Source organism: Styela clava, chromosome 6 (assembly GCF_964204865.1).
Source record: "Styela clava chromosome 6, kaStyClav1.hap1.2, whole genome shotgun sequence".
NCBI classification, from domain to species: Eukaryota; Metazoa; Chordata; class Ascidiacea; order Stolidobranchia; family Styelidae; genus Styela; species Styela clava.
In genome coordinates this window covers 22,069,923-22,090,241 of record NC_135255.1, presented here as the reverse complement: position 1 = coordinate 22,090,241, position 20,319 = coordinate 22,069,923, and the positions used below count along the sequence as shown (strand labels likewise).

The window sequence follows — 20,319 nt, the reverse complement described above, 5'->3', positions numbered from 1 at the left end:
GAACTTTAAGAATCCCATTTAATAAATGAGTGGAAATTTCTTTACCGCTTCCCCGCATAGGGCATTTTTGAGTCATTTACAGTACTAAGAAGCAGTTGCCGTAGAGAAGGCCATGGACCTTTCCCCGAGCATCGACTTCCTTGTTTACTTCGTGACGTTGGCCAATCAGCAAGATGCAAAAAGTGACGTAACAATGCCCCCTTTTCGCATACGCTCAGACACTTTTCTCACTCAGACAGATTTTCAAGCGTGGTTGTAAACATTACCTCGTTTTCGCGTTTTTGAACTTTATTCGTTAGTTTTCAGTTGTGTTTCGGAAACTCAAATATAAATCAGATAATTCAATGATCACTCTGTCTTCCTAGGAGTTTTAATTTAATTGCAGTAATAAAAATTAGTGTAGAAATAGCTGTGATAGACTAGCCTGAAATTCTTTACCGGTACTTTTAAGAAAAACAGATTGTTGTATGCGATGAATCATAATGATGGTTTGAAACACATACCCCATTTTACAGGCGCCAACTCGCAAAAGCACTCTTAAAATAGCCCCGAAAATTTTGCAATGGTGAAGTATAGGTAGAATTATCCGGGGGTCAAAGGTCGGGGAAATGTCCATAAAAAACATTACAATATTTATTAGTTCATTTTTGAGAAAGAGAGAGCATAGCAATCACTCAAAGGCAAAAAAGACTCATCTCTGAGCGAAGATGTGGCCTACTACTAAAATACAGTGAGTTATTGAAATGAATTTGCCTGCTGGCGAGTGTCAGTCAAGTGAGTCTAGTAAAAGATAAATTTATGGGCTTTAGACCGACATTCGGCTACTTCTTCCTATGTGGGCCCCGCGCTAATTTGTGTGATATACTGTTTTTTCAACTAGTTTTTTGCGCTTATAATATTTTAACTGTGGCATAAGGTTTTCGTACGTAAAGTAATAAATTGACAGAGTAGGCACCGCACATTTTGTTCCAGAAAGGGCCACCCCTGCTTTTGACAGGTCAACTCCGATGCACGTTACCGAATTATTATTTATTTCTGTATAATATTATATATTTCATAAATTTATTTGATAGAAATTATTTCTTGTTATTTACAGATTTTACGACAAAATTATTTGGGAGTTAAATTCGGCCTCGCTTGATTGGTTACCAAAATTCACTGTGACGTAACAATATTAGTTCTTTCTCACGCCGACTTGGAATCTTGCTACTCGTGTGAAGCAAATTTGAATCAATTTTCTGATTTTAAAAAAGATTTTCATTCAGTCTTCTAGAAAAATGGACCTTATGCGAAATTGCATTTTTCTAGCTCTGATTTCGATGTTGATGATTTACAGCGTGGAAGGCCAAGGTAACTATTTTTTTATAATCTGAATTTGTACCGGTAGAGATGACACTTGTTCAGGCCAGACAATAAACTGATAATCACTGATTTCACGACCTTTGGTGAAGTTGGAATAAGTTATAAAGTTGTGCAATAGCCTATCTTATTCTTGTGGATCAAAAAATTGGGGACTAGCGAAGTAAACGCCGTAACTATAAAAATAACGCCAAACGAAAATTTGATCTGAAATTTTTATGTTTTTTTAAAAAAGGTTAGTCTGGCACGGAATGAAATTTTTCACAGACACGTTTAGTTGAAATAAAATTCACCTAATGTTCAACTAAGCTGTTATATCTCATACCAAATAGAGTAGAGCGTTCCTTGCGAGCAGATTTTTATTTAAAAAAAAATTGAGCTATATTTTTACATCACAATTCTGTTTGGTGTTATTTAAGTAATTGCGGCGTGTACTTCGTTAAAACCCGAAAATGCTGGCGATCTGAGTTTGATTATAATCAATAAATATTTGTTTATACTTGTGGTACCGGTACTCACGTTGCTTTTGGCTGGAGTGTTCGTTTTGGCGAGGCCTAACATGGAAAGGAAACATAAAATAACAGCAACTTCACGTGAAAATTGGGATCAGATTATTTCTACCAGTTTCGCTTCGCTGATTCCCTATAGTTTTGAAAGAATCGTTTCGTCCTGTCCACCCAATTTATTGCAACACCCTCGGTGGGGTACTGGGTATGGCAATATTAACTTAGCTCAAACACTTTTTAAATGGATAATGGAGTTTAGAAGAGAGATAACTATACTTATTTTATATCCTCGCATATATAAGCCGTGTTTGAACTCAAAGAAATATTTCCAAATCAAGGGGTCGGCTTATCGCTTATACCTCTAATTTCACTAAAGTTAGACAGTGATATTGATGGTGAATTTGAAGAATTTTGAGACACTTCTTACCGTTATTAGTAAAAGTAAAAAAAAACAAAAAAACAATAATGGTAATCATTTTTGTTAGTTTTCTTCTGCAACTATTTGATGTGATAAGTAGTTTCATTTATGTACAAACTATCTTATCATCTTCCCCAGACCTCATACCGTGTTTTTTTAAGAGTATTTAGTTTTCATCGAAATAACGACACTGATTTTTAATGGACAGCTTACAGATGCTCCAAGAGCGACGAGAAGTGCGTTTTTCCCTTTGAAGAAGACGGAGAAACGTATAATGAATGCAAAGATGGATGGAGCGGCCACTGGTGCAAGACAGACGGGACGCATGGATGGGCCTACTGTGATATCTGTCCAGGTCAGCAAAGCATACTATAATGCGGTACTATAGCGCAAGGTTTTCCACACCATAACGTAGGATTCATTAGGTAGAACTTTTTCGAACGATCCTAATTTTGTATAAAAATATTTTTTTGTAAAATCTCGCAACCCAAGGATATGCTTAAATATTGAACAACACATAGTGCTTCTATGGACGCAAAATTAAAATACTAGTATAAAGGAAACTACCGTATCATTTTCACATAACAGTTATTCCCTTATTATTTATTTCATCATTTCAACATTATTATTACTTATCGATTTTAATCGGTAAGTATGTTGATAGGTATTCGTCTGTATGTCTGTTTGTCTGTTAGATGCACGCGATATCTCACGAAAGCGAGATTGAATCTGCTCCAGATTTTGCATGTGCATTCATCTTATCTCGGACCAGAAGCCTATTTTGGGCGAATTATGTCGTATAATTAGCGAATTATTAATTAATTAGTGATGAGACACAAGGTGTCACTATGGAGTAAGAGCGCTGTTTTGGGGGATCCCCTAACTTTAGATCGATAAGTCTTCGGTCTCTGACCGATATTCTCGTATAATCATCATCAGCGATTTCTTGAAATCGACTTTTTTGAACAAAATAGATGGTTTTAGTTTTTACGCTGTGATACTTCCAATATATACAATTACTTATGAGCAACACTTCAATACCAAATACAAAAAACATACACGTAAAAACAATGAATTCACTATAAAACGGGTTTTTGTCTAAAGGCGATGAAAATGAATTTTCATGCGACCCAATTTTGTAACGCTTGGGAAACACTGATTTATACCGCACTAAAGAGAGTTTATTTCATTTCGTCAAACCAAGAAAACAACATATACTTACATATATAAATATCAAATAAACAGATCTTTATGGTACATGACTGAGAGGCAATGGTACGATCTTTGGGGGTCATCCGAGTCAGTTGCCAGTTTGCAGACAGTGTTTGGCATGTTCGTATTGTAATCGAGGACATATTTTTAAACTTCCAATGGTGGCGATTAAATTTTAAATTTCTGACCGAAATTTGAAAAATCATAAAGTTTACTAAACATTTTCGACAGACAATTAAAGAAGGCGTGTATAAACTAAAGTTATTGTTTTCGAAATGTGGTTTCACGGAATTCGGAGCTGGCATGATATAATCCCTTACTAACATATCAAAAAATTTGTTTTTATTCTTATTTTAGAAGATTTAACTTCGACCACCACAACGACTAGTACAACTACTGCGAGCACAACCAAGTCCCCTACCACCACACCAACCACGGTTAGCACCACCACAACCAAGGCCTCAACCACCACATCGACTACGATCAGCACCACTACAACGGTACCCTCCACAACCACTACTATACCAAGTACTACAACTACTATATCGTCTACTTCTACTACCTCCACTTCGGCCTCAACACAAACTGATGCCCTAAAATTGGCCGGTGGACTGGAATCGATCTCAGAGGAAGACCAAAGCACGGAATCGCCGGAAATTGAAGGTATGCATGTGTGATTACATTCTCGTGGATATTTCACATGCGCTTCATTCCATTCGCTCTGTAGAAGCATCCAATGAGGTGCTCCGTGAGTATGTGTATCAAGATGACGCACAACCTGAATCCTAACCTGGTACAGGTACTACGAAAGCATTTAGAAACGGAGTGGCATACTTTATCAACTACCTACTGTAATTTTCTCCTATAACAACAAGCATGCAAAAAGGCAGCGCCATCTAAACCTCCAAGTGCAGTTTTAAGTATTTAGCGGGATTTCCAAGCATATGTAGCAAGATGTCGCACGACCTGAACCGTAACCGGTACACAATACCATGTTCCGGTTGTGCGCCATCTTGGTGCACATAGATTACTTCTGGAGCTCCGGTTAAACCACGGCGACTGACTTTTTAGCAGCCCCAAACCGGTACCACGGCAGCAAATTAAAAAATCATGTCGGGTAAAATTTTGATGCCGTAACCAAGGCATGTCGGATGTATTGGCAGGGCTGCCCCTGTTGGTGACAAACAATGAGTAGGTTGGTACTTTTTTTGGTATATTGAACAAAAATACGGCGCATGACTTTGTTAATATGCCGATAATACTGATTACTAAATTATAGCGCCATTGAACCATGGCATGAGACGCCGCGGTTTGTTCGTGGCAGGAGCTGCCATACCTTTGTGTCGTCACAATCGGGAAAGCCTAATCGAAACAAAAAGTGAAGAATCAGTGTCCTCAGCAGAGAATGTAAAGCATCATAATGCGATAAATGTGTCTTTCCAAATTTAAGCAGTTAATTTTTGCATTATCAAACTTTGAGCCATCCAACAGATTTCTTTCGCGGACCCTCGGAAAGTACTTCACGGACCCCAAAAGGTCCGCGGACCCTAGTTTGGGAACCACTGGTCTACCCAATTTATTTCATCCTGGGAAACGAAGATTGGAACCTATAATTCTGGTCAATTATAGTCAATTTAATAGGAACATTAAAAAGTCGGCAATAAAGTGTTTTTTAAGGGTTAATTTCATCGAATAGAGAATTGAAATAATAGGTTTGTTGCAAAAAAAGCGAATAACACCATAACGTAAAGACAACGATTTTTCAAATTTATCGTTTCTATCTGCCTGCGAGAGCCGTGGGTGAATTCTCGAGCAATTCATGATTAACTTAGAGATGCGCGTGTTCCGTATCCAAGCAAGGCGGCGCAGGTTCACGTGGTACCGGATATTCGAATAATTTAATAGTCTATTCGTTATTCGAATACTTTGCCGAGTCCTAGTTGCCAGCTTAATTTATTACGCCCTGAAATAGTTCGGTTCAAGGCCCTTACAAGATGACGCGACCATGACTATTTTGCTGAAACAGAAACACAAGAGACTGACTTAACTATGAAGTGAACAAAATTAAATTTTATAAACAAATTCGCGGGCGACCATTGAGACGCAGTGACTTTATTAAATATTTAAAATTCGAATCATGCTCAAATATATGGATACAAGGGCTGAATAGACTAATACGGACATCGCAAAGCATAATTTGTTCCAAACGTTGATTGAATATTACCGAATGTCCTATTATAAATTAGAAGGGAAAAAAAAGAGCAAATTAGGGTGAAATATCTGGCCCGTATGAGTAACAGCCCTTTAACGACTCCCTTCTATCTCTGTTGAAATTAAGTTCATCGTATTTCGTAGGCCCCGTGGCAGGGATGGCGAACCTTGTTTATTGAATGAATCGAATTAAAATTTCATTGTGGATAACACGACTGTGGGTGATCGATGCGCGCCAGTGAGAAACCCGTTGTCGCATTTTTCCCGCCAGTTTTATCATCCTTGGTTCGTGTTATATAATATCGAGCTTTGCACATGCCGCAGTTAAATAGTTACCTGGGTGAATTCTCGTCTTCGACTTTATGGAACTATGTGCAAAAAAACGGATTTGCATGGCTGGAAATAAGCGGATTTGATAAATCCGAGTAATACCTAATAGGTCAAGGGCGCGAGTTGAATCAACCGAGTACATGACGTCATATTTCAAACACAAAAGACACTTTTCCGGTCAAATTGCAACACCGCGCGCTCGTCAACGTATGCATTAAAAACGTTGACGTAGAGTCGTAGATAGTTAAAAAGTATTTTAGGACACGCGTTGATATTTCTTATGTCTTTAATTAATCCTAATACATTGACGAGTCTTTCCATGGTTCACTTTAAATACCTACTTCTGTTAATTTTGTGCGCCTGTATCTCCGGTGGTATGCGAGATTTTCAGTAACTAACAAAGAGTCTTATAAATGAATTTAATATATGCACACTCCCATAAAGGTACTTTATCAACTGAAATATTTTGCTATTTTAGTTTTAAGGTGTGTTCTGAATTTTCGCTTGACTTAACTGTACTATTAAACTGTTGGTGGTTCGTGGTTGTTTCTATATGTCGGGGAAAGACCGAAATTTTAACGTTTCGGCATCGCCTACCTAACTTATGGATCTTTTGTACAAAGCATCGCCACTAATACAAAAATGTGAGATTTGAAAAAAACGTCTAACCCTGGATAATTACTCATTTCTTATCGATCTTTATCGATAAGTATTTCGATAGGTATTTGTCTGTTTGTCTTTTAGATGCACGCGATATCTCACGAAAACAAGGTTGAATCTGCTTCAAATTTTACATGTACATTCATCATATTTCGACTTTGGATGAATTATGTCGTATAATTAGCGAGTTATTAATTAAAGAGTGATGGGACACACGGTGTCCCTAACTTTCGATCGATGAGTCTTTGGTCTCCGACCGATATTCTCGTTTTTCATTTCAAGCGGTGACGGGTGTTTTTTTGGCGGGGGGCTTTGTACAACAGATCACAATTTAGCAGCCGAGATTTTAACCTGAGACGTAAATACACTTAAATCTAAAATTTCTATCTTGTCACCAAGACGACTCAATGACGAATTTTTATCATATTTTCAGATGGAAATGTCGCAGCTACGGAGCAGGAATTACCCGTCGACGATGACGACAGTACGACGCAAGGCTCAGCTGAGAATGACAAGAGTTTGACTACGGAGAAAATAGCAGAAGACAAAGTCATCAATGATGCATCGCTGGTTAGTTTGTTTTCAATTGAGGCTTAAACTTGTTCGCTCTGAACAAGGCTCCGGCCTAGCAGCTGGTGATGTTTATGGGGTTTACTATGAGTTGCAGTTAGGCATAACTTAGTTTAGAAGTGTAGAGATCCCCTGTTTCATAATGTGCACCACGACAAATAAAACCGTCAATACTAACTACCGTACCTAATTAGCTTATCCCGAATAATATAGGACAGGGTTTACATATTTATCCTGGGGGGAGAGGAAATCCGATAATATGGCTTAATCACATGGCGAACCACGTCCTCTCGTCCAGTTTCCAGTCTATGTAGAATAGATGGGTTAGCCAGTTACCTGTTTTTAGATGAATGGAATATGAAGTGGGGTTCATGGTGTGTTCTGGGTTAGGAAGATATAAAACCGTAGGCAAATGGTTAGAGTAAGCATATGCAGTGGAATTCATGGTATGTTCTGGGTTAGGAAGATATAAAACCGTAGGCAAATGGTTAGAGTAATCATATGCAGTGGAATTCATGGTATGTTCTGGGTTAGGATAGATATAAAACCGTAGGCAAATGGTTAGAGTAATCATATGCAGTGGAATTCATGGTATGTTCTGGGTTAGGAAGATATAAAACCGTAGGCAAATGGTTAGAGTAATCATATGCAGTGGAATTCATGGTATGTTCTGGGTTAAGAAGATATAAAACCGTAGGCAAATGGTTAGAGTAATCATATGCAGTGGAATTCATGGTATGTTCTGGGTTAAGAAGATATAAAACCGTAGGCAAATGGTTAGAGTAAGCAAATGAAGTGGGATTCATGGTATGTTCTGGGTTAGGAAGATATAAAACCGTAGGCAAATGGTTAGAGTAAGCATATGCAGTGGAATTCATGGTATGTTCTGGGTTAGGAAGATATAAAACCGTAGGCAAATGGTTAGAGTAAGCATATGAAGTGGAATTCATGGTACGTTCTGGGTTAGGAAGATATAAAACCGTAGGCAAATGGTTAGAGTAAGCATATGAAGTGGGATTCATGGTATGTTCTGGGTTAGGATAGATATAAAACTTTAGCAAATGGTTAGAGTAAGCATATGAAGTGGGTGGTATGATATTTAGATGGATATACAACTTCAGACAACAACAGTGCAGGAATTACTAACTTATGATGAAGACAGTTCGACACAAGATTATGTTGAGAGTTCAACTACTGGGCAGATAGAAGAACGTAAAGTTATCGGGGACATATTAGTGGTTAGTTTGTTTCTCGTCACATTTTCGCCATTAACAAGGCTTAACAAGGCAAGCAGTCGGAGTAGCTTTCAAATATTTCATTTCAAAATTTTCATTTGCGACGGTGTGACTCAACGGGCGAAGCTTTAGGAACATGCTCGCCACCGCACCTCTAATTACTCTGCGTGGGTTCGCAGGTTCAAATCTCATGCAGGGATGGTTATGTGCAAGAGGATTGCAGGACTCCCTGCAGTCGTTGGGTGGTTCACGTAACCGCTGGTTGGTTACGGCTTCTTCCACTACCAAGTCCATGCTTCCAAAAACAAAATATATATAAATAATCCCATACACAACTTGGAATGGTAACCGGACAAGAGGCCGTGGTTCGCTATATGGATAAGCCGTCTTATCGGCTATCCTCTCCCCCGGGATAAATATGTAAATCCTATGTAGGATATATGAGTTAGCCAGTTACCTGTTTTCAGATGCCGAGGTATATGAAGTGGGGTTCATGGTATGTTCTGGGTTAGAATAAATATAAAACTTTGGGCAAAGGGTTAGAGTAAGCATATGAAGTGAATTTCATGGTATATTCTGGGTTGGGATAGATATAAAACTTTAACAAATGATTGGAGTAAGCATATGAAGTGGGGTTCATGGTATGTTCTGGGTTAGGATAGATATAAAACTTTAACAAATGATTGGAGTAAGCATATGAAGTGGGGTTCATGGTATGTTCTGGGTTAGGATAGATATAAAACTTTAGGCAAATGGTTAGAGGAAGCATATGAAGTGGGTGGTATGATATTTAGATGGATATACAACTTCAGACAACAACAGTGCAGGAATTACTAACTTATGATGAAGACAGTTCGACACAAGATTATGTTGAGAGTTCAACTACTGGGCAGATAGAAGAACGTAAAGTTATCGGGGACATATTAGTGGTTAGTTTGTTTCTTGTCACATTTTCGCCATTAACAAGGCTCCGTGCAAGCAGTCGGAGTAGCTTCTAAATATTTCATTTTAATTTTTTTTTCAACTTTATTATGTTTAACATTGACTATCAAAATTCATGGAAACGCCGGTATTTCTCACAAAGGGTTTTGTGAGACTCGGGAAGCAGTGTGCTCTCAAATTTTTCATTTTAGAGGCTGGTAGATATTTTGCTATTAGGCAACCCATGAAACTATTTTATCTCTAATAAAATAAATATTTATGTATTTTTACAGACAATCTACACTGGTATATATACCGATTTCTGATTTTCAAATACATTTATATTTAGCTCTCAGTAGAGATCACGCAAGACTAACTCCTCCTGTCTTTGCGCTAGTGGATCTGTATGCTCATAATGCAAGGATGCTGTAGCAGGAATAAAATACCATAATATGCAATGCAAGAGCAAGAGTCCTACTGCACACTAACACAATTATATTTCTGTAACGTTTCGTCTGACCAAAATCAGACTTCCTCAGACAAGCACTTTACAACAAATCTTAGTGATTGTCACGAACTGCTTGGCTGAGGAAGTCTGATTTTAGTCAGATGAAACGTTACAGAAATACATTTGTGTTAGTGTGCAGCAGGACCCTTGATTTATATTTTAGTTGGAAATTGAAGTGTAGTGACACACTGCAAAATTAGTGAGGGAAATTTTATGGGGTGGTCCCAGCCCCTACCCGTTACCTTTTGTTAATCACAACTTATCATAATCTTACAATTCTTTTTAATAGATTTCTGAAGATACAAAAACTGACGATGTCTCAACCACTACTGTTGTTACTAAAGGTACCTTTGTTACTTTTTATTACATTTCACCCTTTGCCTATTTCTTACAGTGACCAGTCCATGTCGAGTACGGTATGAGAGAGAGAGAGATTTTGCATATTTATCCCCGGGGAGAGGAAAGCCGATAAGACGGCTTATCCATATGGCTAACCACAGCCTCTCATCCGGTTACCATTCCAAGTCGGGTATGGGATTAGTTATATTGTTTGTTTTCGGAAGCATGGACTTGGTGGTGGAGGAAGCCGTAACCGACCAGCGGTTACGTGAACCACCCAACGGCGGCGAGGAGTCCAGCAATCCTCTCGCACATAACCATCTCTGCATGGGATTCGAACCTGCGAACCCACGCAGAGTAATTAGAGGTGCGGTGGCGAGCGTATTCCTAACGCTTAGCCCATTGAGCCACACCGCCGCGCGGTGTTAACACTTCGTTTTTTACCTTTTTACGTTCTAGATACCGCTGATTGTTACGTCATTACCACAGTTTAAGCATGTGATTAATCGTAACAATTCAATTATACCGGTATCTTACTTATACCTACCGTTACCGGTATTGGCTTTTTGTAATCGACTCCCTTAGTTTTGCTCAAAGATTAGTCTCTTTTACTTCTGAGTGTGACTGTGCAAATCTTAAAGAAAACTATTGACATTGAAAATTCTCGTTAGCGCTTTTTGATTTGTTTTTTCTGATTATTTTACAGCACCAGCGAAAGCCTGCACTTACCGCGGCAACACTTGCAAATTCCCGTTTGAATATGAAGGCGTAGTGTACAACGAATGTGTGGGTCACGTGATGAAGCGATTTGGCTGGTGTTATATTGATGATAAGCAAGAAGAATACGATGACTGCTACCCGTGCAAAGAAGGTAACGAATAATTTTATATACTTGGATAGAGATGTGTTTATATCGAAAAGCGTATTTACGGGCGATAAGGCACACTGTCAATTAATGGTAATCCCGAAGTATGTTAACCAAGATGGAGGACACCGGAACGTAGTATGTGTACCAGGTTAGGGATAGGCCATAATTTTATTCCAATTCACTTTATTATACCTAAATGTTATTTATTGCAACCTTCCTTTTGAATTCTTTATTCCTCAAATTAATTCATTCCTTCTCTTGATTCATAATATATTACCAACAAGCTTTGGCAGTTTTTCAGTCACTTTTTCATAGCACATTACTGAAGTACTGATCAAAAACAAATTACTTCGAAATATAAACTACTGGTGAGTTCCAGTAAAATTCGCTGTGAATTTTTACGATTTTTAGGAATATAATATTGCAAAATGCAAGATACAATTTTCTGCAATATCATTATTTGGTACTCCCGTAGTGTGTGTACCAGGTTAGGGTTAGGCCATAATTTTATTCCTATTTTCCCTATTTTAGTTGTATTACGAGTTCAGGGGCTGTCTGTGTTAGACAAGTGAATATTACCCCTGCACATGGGCTTCCGTCCCTTTACACAACTTGATGTAAAGAAGGCCAACAAAATTAGTTACCTCCACACAGTTTTCGAACGCCATTATCCGCTAATCCGATAAAGATCAGTCAGTCAGTCAGTAGTTTATTTTATCACAAATCGAATGTAAACAAACGTGTATGATATTTGATAAAGATCTGAAACTGAGTCACGACATAACCACATTTAATGCTTGTATGTATATCCGGAAGCAGTTCGATTTGATGTACAGAAACCACATGATAAATCTATGTCAGTATAGTTTGATATTGATCGCATCTTAACGACCAATTCGCAGAATTTATTTCATTATTTAACGCTTTATTTCTCAATATACATAAAAAAAATAAATATGGGTAGTAAGATGACAGCACACAAAAAAGATGAGGTTTTGACTAATTTATTATACTTACGTGTATATTCGAATAATGTGGTATTCTACTATTCTATCTTGCCATAATTTATTTTCAAGTTTATATACAACGCAATTTGGCGCCACTCGCTCAGTACAAGACCATGAACAAGCAGCCGTTGATACCTAACGAATCACTGTTAAAAGCTAATTTTGGAATATTTTAATTTAAGCCAGGGTTTCCCAAACTTTTTTCAGGACGACCCCAAGGACAACTTTCACTTGTCCAGTGCGACCCCAGGTCAATATATATTTTTCATGAAACTTAAGAGCTTCTTTCAATGGACTTTTGAGTTTGGTCAAGTGGTGGTATTAAGTAAAAGAAGCTAAAACCAAACAGTGATGTCACAATAAGCACCTACATTTTCTATATCATAAGCATAGAGCGATGCTTATGAGCTGTTTTACAGTAAGCCATGGTACAAACTGCTAAATTTAACGCGGTTTGTCAAAGCTTAGATGATTTGTACATCCATCCTCTGCCATACCTCAGCGACCCCATAACCTGTTTGCGACCCTACCTATTTATCATCCCGACCCAATTTGGGGTCGCGACCCCTGATTTGGGAACCCCTGATTTAAGCACATTTATAATCGTAACAATTCAATTATATCAGGATCTAAATTATACGAATGGGTACCAACATCGACCCCTTGCGGAGCATGTGGGCACTCCACTCTTGGCCTGCGAATATCCTTCCGCTTTTAATTTTGGCCCCCTGGTTCAATCAACACTGGAAGTCCTGGATCGCCCAATCTCAGCATTTCTATATAAGTGGTCGCATCTTTTTTAACAATGAAGGGGTGTAAAGCGCCTTATATAAAGAACTCTACCTTAAAAATTTCGTTGACGAGTGGGAAACCTTCATTCTAATTCTTGATTATTATCTAAATTTAGAAACTACTTCGACTTCAACTACCACGAAATCAACCTTAGCATCGACATCTTCTGTTGCTGTGCCAAAAGGGAGGGCACCAGAGAGCAAAGAAAACGTGCCCACAACAGAAAACCAAATCACCACAACTACAGATTCAGAAGAACAGCCTCTGAGTTCCCCAGAAACAGAAAAATCCTCTACGAGTGAGGAAACAACAACGAAAAATGGAGTTCAGGGTGTGTCTGGTGAAGCAACGGCTGGAGCTGTAAAAGGCGGTCAAGGTAGGGATTTTCTGCTATCAGTGTATGGATGGCTTAAAGCAGGGATGTTCGCCAGATAACTAGTTTAAACCGCGGGCCGCACCTTTATCTACACAGGCTTTCTGGTAGTTGCAGGCACCAAAATTTTGGTTGTTGATCTTGTGACATACGTTGTTCCCTTCGCACAAGCTAGCTATTAGGGCATTGTGAGGGATTAGAATTACTCTTAAGTACCAGATTAAACTAAATTAAAAACTTGTTTCGCGGGTCGCGAACTATTCAAAATCTGTGATTCTCCTCGGGCGCTCGATTTTTCTTGTGGGCCGCAGGTTACACCACATCCCTGGCTTAGAGCAGTGGTCCCAATCTTTTTTCATGCGGGCAAATTATTTAAAAAAATAAATTTTGCAAAACCTCGCGATCCAAGAATATGCTCAAATAGTAAACGACATGTAGTGCTTTTATGGTCGCGTAATTAAACTAAAACAATCATTTTTACGTGAACCATTATTTTTCGGTTTGCCATCAACGAGTTTTTGAAATCATGACGTGGCTCTAAGCAAAATAGATGAGGCCGAGTTTTTTACGCTGAGATATATTCTTTCCAAATATACAATTACTATTGAACAACAATTCAATACCGTGTATACCATAAGCAATAAAATTTACTATAAAGTAAAATCAATAAGATTTATGTTTACGATAAAACACAAGCGACCAAAGAAGATTTTCAGACGACCAACCATGCGTTGGGAAACACTGTATTAGAGCAGTGGTTTCTGATACACTCCACCCTTCGCCTATTTTGGGACTCTTGAGTCCTTCCTCACCATGCAAAAAACTTTTTTTCCGTCATTTGTTCAATCTATCAAGGAAATTTTAGCTCTTGTCATGTGCAAATCCTATTCTAGCTTTTGCACAGGATGAATATTATTATTATTATATTATTATTATTATTAAATAAATAAATTTATGATAACACTAAATAAATATGAGTACTACACCAATTAAAAAGGAATATTTCTGTAGTATTTCCCCGAAAAGAGCAAAATTTCTTCTTCGAAATAATCGCCCTGTGCCTCCCTAGAGGGTCGATGGTCCATTTCGAGAAACGTTGCATTAGGCTATCGAGTCCTCAAATTTTGAGATTCACTTTTTCAAATTTTTACCGCGGGGGGAAATTTGAGCTGTACTGGGCTTGATATGGATTTACTCAAAGTAATATAGTCATTTGAATGGTACTTAGTGACAACCAAAGAAAGCGAGGGATATTTCGAAAAATGCAAATTTTTACTGAGGACCATTTTGTGAAACGCTGCACCAGACTCGATTTACTTCAAGTTCAAACTAATGTAGTCTTTTTGGAGGTTTTTTCAAGCGGTTTCTACAAAGACTCACCCCCAATAAGGGGGCGGGTGCTATTTTTAAAAACCCCACATTATGCCATCGAGCCCACAAATTTTGAGATTTCATTTTTTAATTTTACTTTTTAGAAACGAGCGAACCGACTGAAGAAGATCTGTCGGGTCCTGGAACCGTCGCCATCATTGTAGTCGTTCTGAGTATACTAGCGTTACTAGTCATACTGGGCCTCATTGTGCTCTACGTCAGAAAATTGAGGTTAGTATATGTGTGTTTTCGTACAATCTTTCAGAAAAAGGCTGTAGATAAGCCACAGCCATGCTATGTATGAAGATTTGGTGTTTGCTCTTAGACCAGGGGCCAAAAATTTTGACCACGTAGACCAGGGGTTTCCGAACCCGCGGGCCAGATCCGGCCCGCGTAACGATTTAAAAGGGTCCGGCGAGCTTGAGTGAAATAGTGTGCAGCAGATTTTGTTTCACCTTTTTGCATTCTAGATAGCGCCAAATGTTACGCCATTATCACACTTCAAGCACATGTTTTTATCGTAAGAATTCAATTAAAGCGTTATCTCAGTTATTCGTACCGGTATTATGATTTCATAGGGCAGTAATTTAGGGTAGCACTTTCGGGCGCTACACTCTTCCGGCCCGCGAACATCCCTCCGATACAAATTTTGGCCCGCGGCCAATAAAGTTTGGAAACCCGTGACCTAGACTGACAGGCCATGTAAAAAGTTACATTTCATGAACAATATTCGCATTGATACAAAAGCAAAAGTGGAAAACAATAAGCTTCGTGTCAAAACTAATTTAATCACAATCTCAACAAATTCCTTGAGCTATTTTTTAGCTAAAACATCAAAATTTGGTTTTAGTTTGGTTGTGGCAGCAGCAGGTGGGCCGGATTGAATTAACCAACGGGCCGTGGTTTGTCCATGCCAGTCCTAAACAGTCTTTGAAAAAGCTGTCATCCAACATTTAACAGTATTTTTTTGATCATTCTGAGGAATGCAGTAACTCCCATAAATAATCATGGGATAATTGGCATTGGCTATTCTAGATATCCAAGGTGTAGATTACTCAATGGAATCATCATTTTTTACAATTCAAAGAATTATTCTTGGAAATATACAGGGTGTCCATAAACTCCTTTTACAGTTTTAATTTTGTTATGAAATTAGTTCTCAATATATCGTAACCAGGTTTGTTGTTTATTAATCAGTGATTGTTCATGTATTTTTACCTCATTTAATACATCTGTGTGGGCCAAAACAATATAGGGCATCGATAAATTCTCCTTGCAATTTTGAAAAATTTTAAGACTCCATGGAGTATGGTCACCCTGTATATCCCGTATAAATACTCAGGATAACTTCAAAAATAAGGAATAAATATATGATTATAACTAACAAATAACTTCATTCTTACATCACAGAAGATCAAAGAATGCCGATGACACAGAGAAGAATGGAAACGTTGGCGAATCTGGTGAAGGATTATTGAGTCACAATAAGAACGGAAATCACAAGGTGAGACGTCGTTATTAACCTTTGGCCGCATTGCATGACCTATCACGCCTGTCGCCTATTCTAAACATCAGATTGGAGAGAAAAACAATTTTTTGGTAAAATTCCACAATTGCATTCAAGTGATGCAATATTATCTTCTTTTCCAACTGTTAACTTTAACTGGTAACAGGACGAGAGTTCGTCGTACGCCGTCTTATCAATATTCCTCTCCCACAGGATGCATATGCAAATCCTATTCTTAACTATCTTATGATAGCGCAGCGAACACATTACCTGTTCGTTTTCGGTCCGAGTTTTGACCTCATTTCCGTTTTTTTTATTTTCAGGCCGCGAACGACGGGAACAGTCAAGAAATGCAACCTTTAAAGAAACAGAATGGGGATTGTGATGTCATCAATGAGAAGATAAACGGGACGACGACAGTTATTGCTTAACGGAAGTTCGGAAAATTTGAAAGAAAAACTTGGATGAGGGGGTTATTTATAAAACTGAAGCATATTTTATCAGTTTGAAGGATTTTCATGACACAATTGATGAGAAAAGGATTTTATGATAAAGAAAAAAACATGCAAATTTAGGTAATTTTGGAGGTCGTAACATTCAAAAACACGGTACGCTGCTAAAAAAAATTAGCAATTATGCAGTCATTTTATGGTAATATTTGATTTTTGTCAAAATTTGAAAAATTCTTCATGTTTTTTGTGGCATACTAAATATCTCTTTAGAATACTGAAATCAGAACTGAGCAATATTTTGACAGATTCAGGCTCAAATAAATTTTGACTTTTTTTTAATATGTATGAACTCCAACGAATTTACTTCAATCTGAAAATCTTGCAATACAGATATTCATAGAATTTCTCTTCCAAGATAAAAATATTTGGAATCTTTCATCATTCCAAATAAAACTCTAAGTGCTAATCGCAAAACTGATTTTACTTTTCCCCCAACAAGAAAATTCCAAGTTTTTGCTAGTTTCATCGCTTGATAAGGTTATTTCACAGGGTGTTTTCATTTCTTTGAGCATGTATTGTTTGATCATAAGGGGATTTAGAATCTACCAATCAAAATAACACTATAAATACTACCTTAATGATAAACGGGGGCCATGAGTGCTAAAAGCCCCAAGAGGGCCAAGATCCATAAGGGGTTAGGAACCACTGTTTTCAAAAGCTCATAAATTACCGCTTTTGTGTAGTTATACCCAATTGTGGGGAGTGTTCGAACTCAAGTTTTTTCACCTACAACACCAGAATAAATAAGTCGTTTTAACCACTCCACGAGTAACTTAAATTTGGAGAATTTTGGTTTTCACTTCTTTATTTCTGTATTATTTTGTAACTATCATTGTGATGCGTATAGAATTAATTGTATTATCATAGTGAATGTTTGCTTAATTATGACGTGTTTTGAAACTTCCGGTACTAAATATGTTTTCAATGTTTGTTGATTTGAAGGAGCGATTATGATCTTTTGTAAATTAGTGGAATATATATGGCATCCGAATAGTCTCTCTCTACAAAGTAGGGTAATCAAATGGCTATTATGACCATATTTTGAACCCCAATCCTAACCTGCCGTCTATATGATAGCCCAATATCCCTCAATGTAGGAAGTTATTCAAATGATGATCGGGACCATATATCCATCCCTATTCATAACCTGCTGTCTATATGGTGGCCCAGTCTGCTCTTTTTCAGTCAGTACCATCTTGGTTCTGGTAGGTTTAGCTGGTCGGCTGATATCACGTCTGGTTTTGCAAGACTGATTTGCTATACGATCAAGTCTTCTTATCGGGTTTTTTCCAATTCGTCTTTGTTTTTTGACGAAGTTTGCATTTTATTTTCTGCTCCGGGTGTTGTTTTTATTACGTCACACATCCTATTATGACTACACATAGACACTGTTAATTTAAATAACAATAAAAATAACTCGCATTTCATGTTTTTCTATATATTTTCATGTTCCGTGTGAAAACACAACCGACTTGAAAAAACTTTAATTCACGTAATATTTGATAGGATTGTTACATCGACGCGTAATACTGTGACACAATAATTAGTGGGCAAAATTAATTATTATGTCACATAAATAGTTGTGGACGAGACAACAACATTTATGTAATAAGTTATTTATTGAATTTGTTTTCAATATTTTTTATTATGTTTCTATTATTTCTATTATGTTGCTGCTTTTGAATCCTCTCACAATTTCTGCGTTATTCGGATAAGGCGCTTATGCTTCTGTTTCTTTATCTTGAAACCAGTTTTGAATCAGTAACAGTTGTGATTCGGCTATTCAATATTTTTTCTAATTTTGATTCAAAATAATCTTCTTTTGTATATTTTCACCAAAATCTTGTTCCAAATTGTAGAAAAATTGCCGCGTGTCAGCCGTGTCTTTTTTTTTATTGCAAAAGTTCAAAAATGATGCAAATGTACAAATATACACAATTGGGTACTCCCTGAGTATGTGAACCATGATGGCGAGGTTAGCCATAATTTCAGGTACAAATACTACGGGAATCACTTGTCTAGTCCCCGAACTCGCAATAGAACTAAAATAGAGGAAAATTGGAACAAAATTATGCCCTAACCCTAACCTGGCACACATACTACGTTCCGATGTCCGCCATCTTGGTTCACATACCTCTGGAGCGCCCACTAATGTTCCATTTTTTTACGAAAAATTATGAAAACTGCAATAATAAAATAATTTTACAATAAAGTTTATTATTTTATTATTTATTACTTTTATTGCAAAATTATGCTGAAATCAAAATACACAATTTTTGTTCAATGTTTAAGCCAGTTCTTCGCATAACACTCAAATCCAATTCATTATTCGCAAATTAAAAATAGCAGCGTCAAACATTTTACTGCAAACATGCTTCGCTGCTGTGAAAATTATTTTTGTTTTGTTTTTTTATCTTGTTTATTATTTTTATATTTTTTGTTTGTGTTGTCTCTGAAACAGGCCTTGAAAAAGGTTATTATTGTCTCTTAACAAGACATTCGACAAGTCTCAATTTTTTCTCATAACAAGGCATTGAACAAGCCTTATTATTGTCTCTAACAAGGCATTGAACAAGCCTTATTATTATCTCATAACAAAGCATTAAACAAGCCTTAATTTTGTTATGAGCCAATCCTTCAACAAGCATTTTGTTTTGTCCAGATATTACCATAGTAGAGAGCAGAACCTGGAGACTTACAGACACTTCGTCCCATACTGACTCTTTTAACGACATTATATCTATTTATGAGTTCTAGTCATTGTTGTAAACTGCTTTCCTGTGGATAGGGATCGCACTCCTTTGAAATGTAAAAAAGCTGTTACGATCTTCCTTGACAATTAAAAATTTCGGACCCCCCCCCCTCCCCCCACTTTTGAAAATTACAGACTATAATCCTCAAAAAATAAAACCCCATAACGGCACTGCTATAGATACCTTAAATCAGAATGGCGAGACAAGTTTACTAATTGTGACGTGTCCTTTTTGTGACGTCACTTGTTTTACTACGAATTTGGCTATTCTCTGTCCCATTTTCCATTGATCGTCAGCTGATCGCCCAACTATATTTATATAATTTATTTATTTATCAAGTTTCTTTTTATCTCGGCCATGCGTGGGCGGTACATGCATATGTGTCTGCCATGTATGGCCGGGGATATTTTAATGATAATTTAACATTTCTGAATTGTTTGATTGTTCTTTAAATAAAAAGTATCAAAAGACAGTTTTGTGTTCATTTTCTGTAAAAAAACACAGTAATATTAGTGGGAATTTTATAGTCAATGGTAAATAACCACGGGTGTAAGGATGTATACATTGACAATTTTGTGCTCATTTAAATCCTGCGTTCACGGTAGAAGGAACACGGAAATATTAGTGATAGCCAATACTATGTAGATACCAGAGGTGCGGGGACATTTTTGTGATCATTTTGTTACCGCGTGTTGTGTAAAAGTTCCCCTAGTCAGGTACAAGTGATTCCATATAGACTGGAAGGGTGGGCGGGACCCAGAGGGTAGGATATGATTTACATATTTATCCCGAGGAGAGGAAAGTCGATAAGACGGCTTAATCATATGTCGAATCACGTTCTCTCGTCCAGTTACCAGTCCACGTCGG

At 37.5% G+C, this 20,319-nt stretch overlaps 1 protein-coding gene across 2 annotated transcripts; it reads left to right on the top strand.

Moving 5' to 3' along the window:
* Nucleotides 1-1,091: 1,091 nt before the first annotated feature.
* On the top strand, nt 1,092-19,922 carry LOC120331547 (uncharacterized). Of its 2 annotated transcripts, XM_039398639.2 has the most exons (12): nt 1,092-1,350; nt 2,492-2,638; nt 3,853-4,158; nt 7,130-7,266; nt 8,370-8,504; nt 9,296-9,430; nt 10,220-10,274; nt 10,976-11,140; nt 13,052-13,312; nt 14,785-14,911; nt 16,091-16,184; nt 16,511-19,922. In XM_039398639.2, exons 1-12 carry the CDS (start codon nt 1,278-1,280, stop codon nt 16,616-16,618), a joined length of 1,743 nt encoding a protein of 580 aa, XP_039254573.2. In that variant the 5' UTR covers nt 1,092-1,277; the 3' UTR covers nt 16,619-19,922. The 2 variants fall into 2 exon arrangements, with proteins under 2 accessions (XP_039254573.2, XP_039254578.2); XM_039398644.2 differs by lacking the exons at nt 8,370-8,504; nt 9,296-9,430.
* The last annotated feature ends 397 nt before the right edge of the window (nt 19,923-20,319 follow it).

Coding starts and splice junctions, on each gene's coding strand:
- LOC120331547 (XM_039398639.2), top strand. CDS start 1,278: ATGGACCTTATGCGAAATTGCATTTTTCTAGCTCTGATTTCGATGTTG. Junction 2,639..3,852: donor CTACTGTGATATCTGTCCAG/GTCAGCAAAGCA, acceptor TTCTTATTTTAG/AAGATTTAACTTCGACCACC. Junction 9,431..10,219: donor TTATCGGGGACATATTAGTG/GTTAGTTTGTTT, acceptor TCTTTTTAATAG/ATTTCTGAAGATACAAAAAC.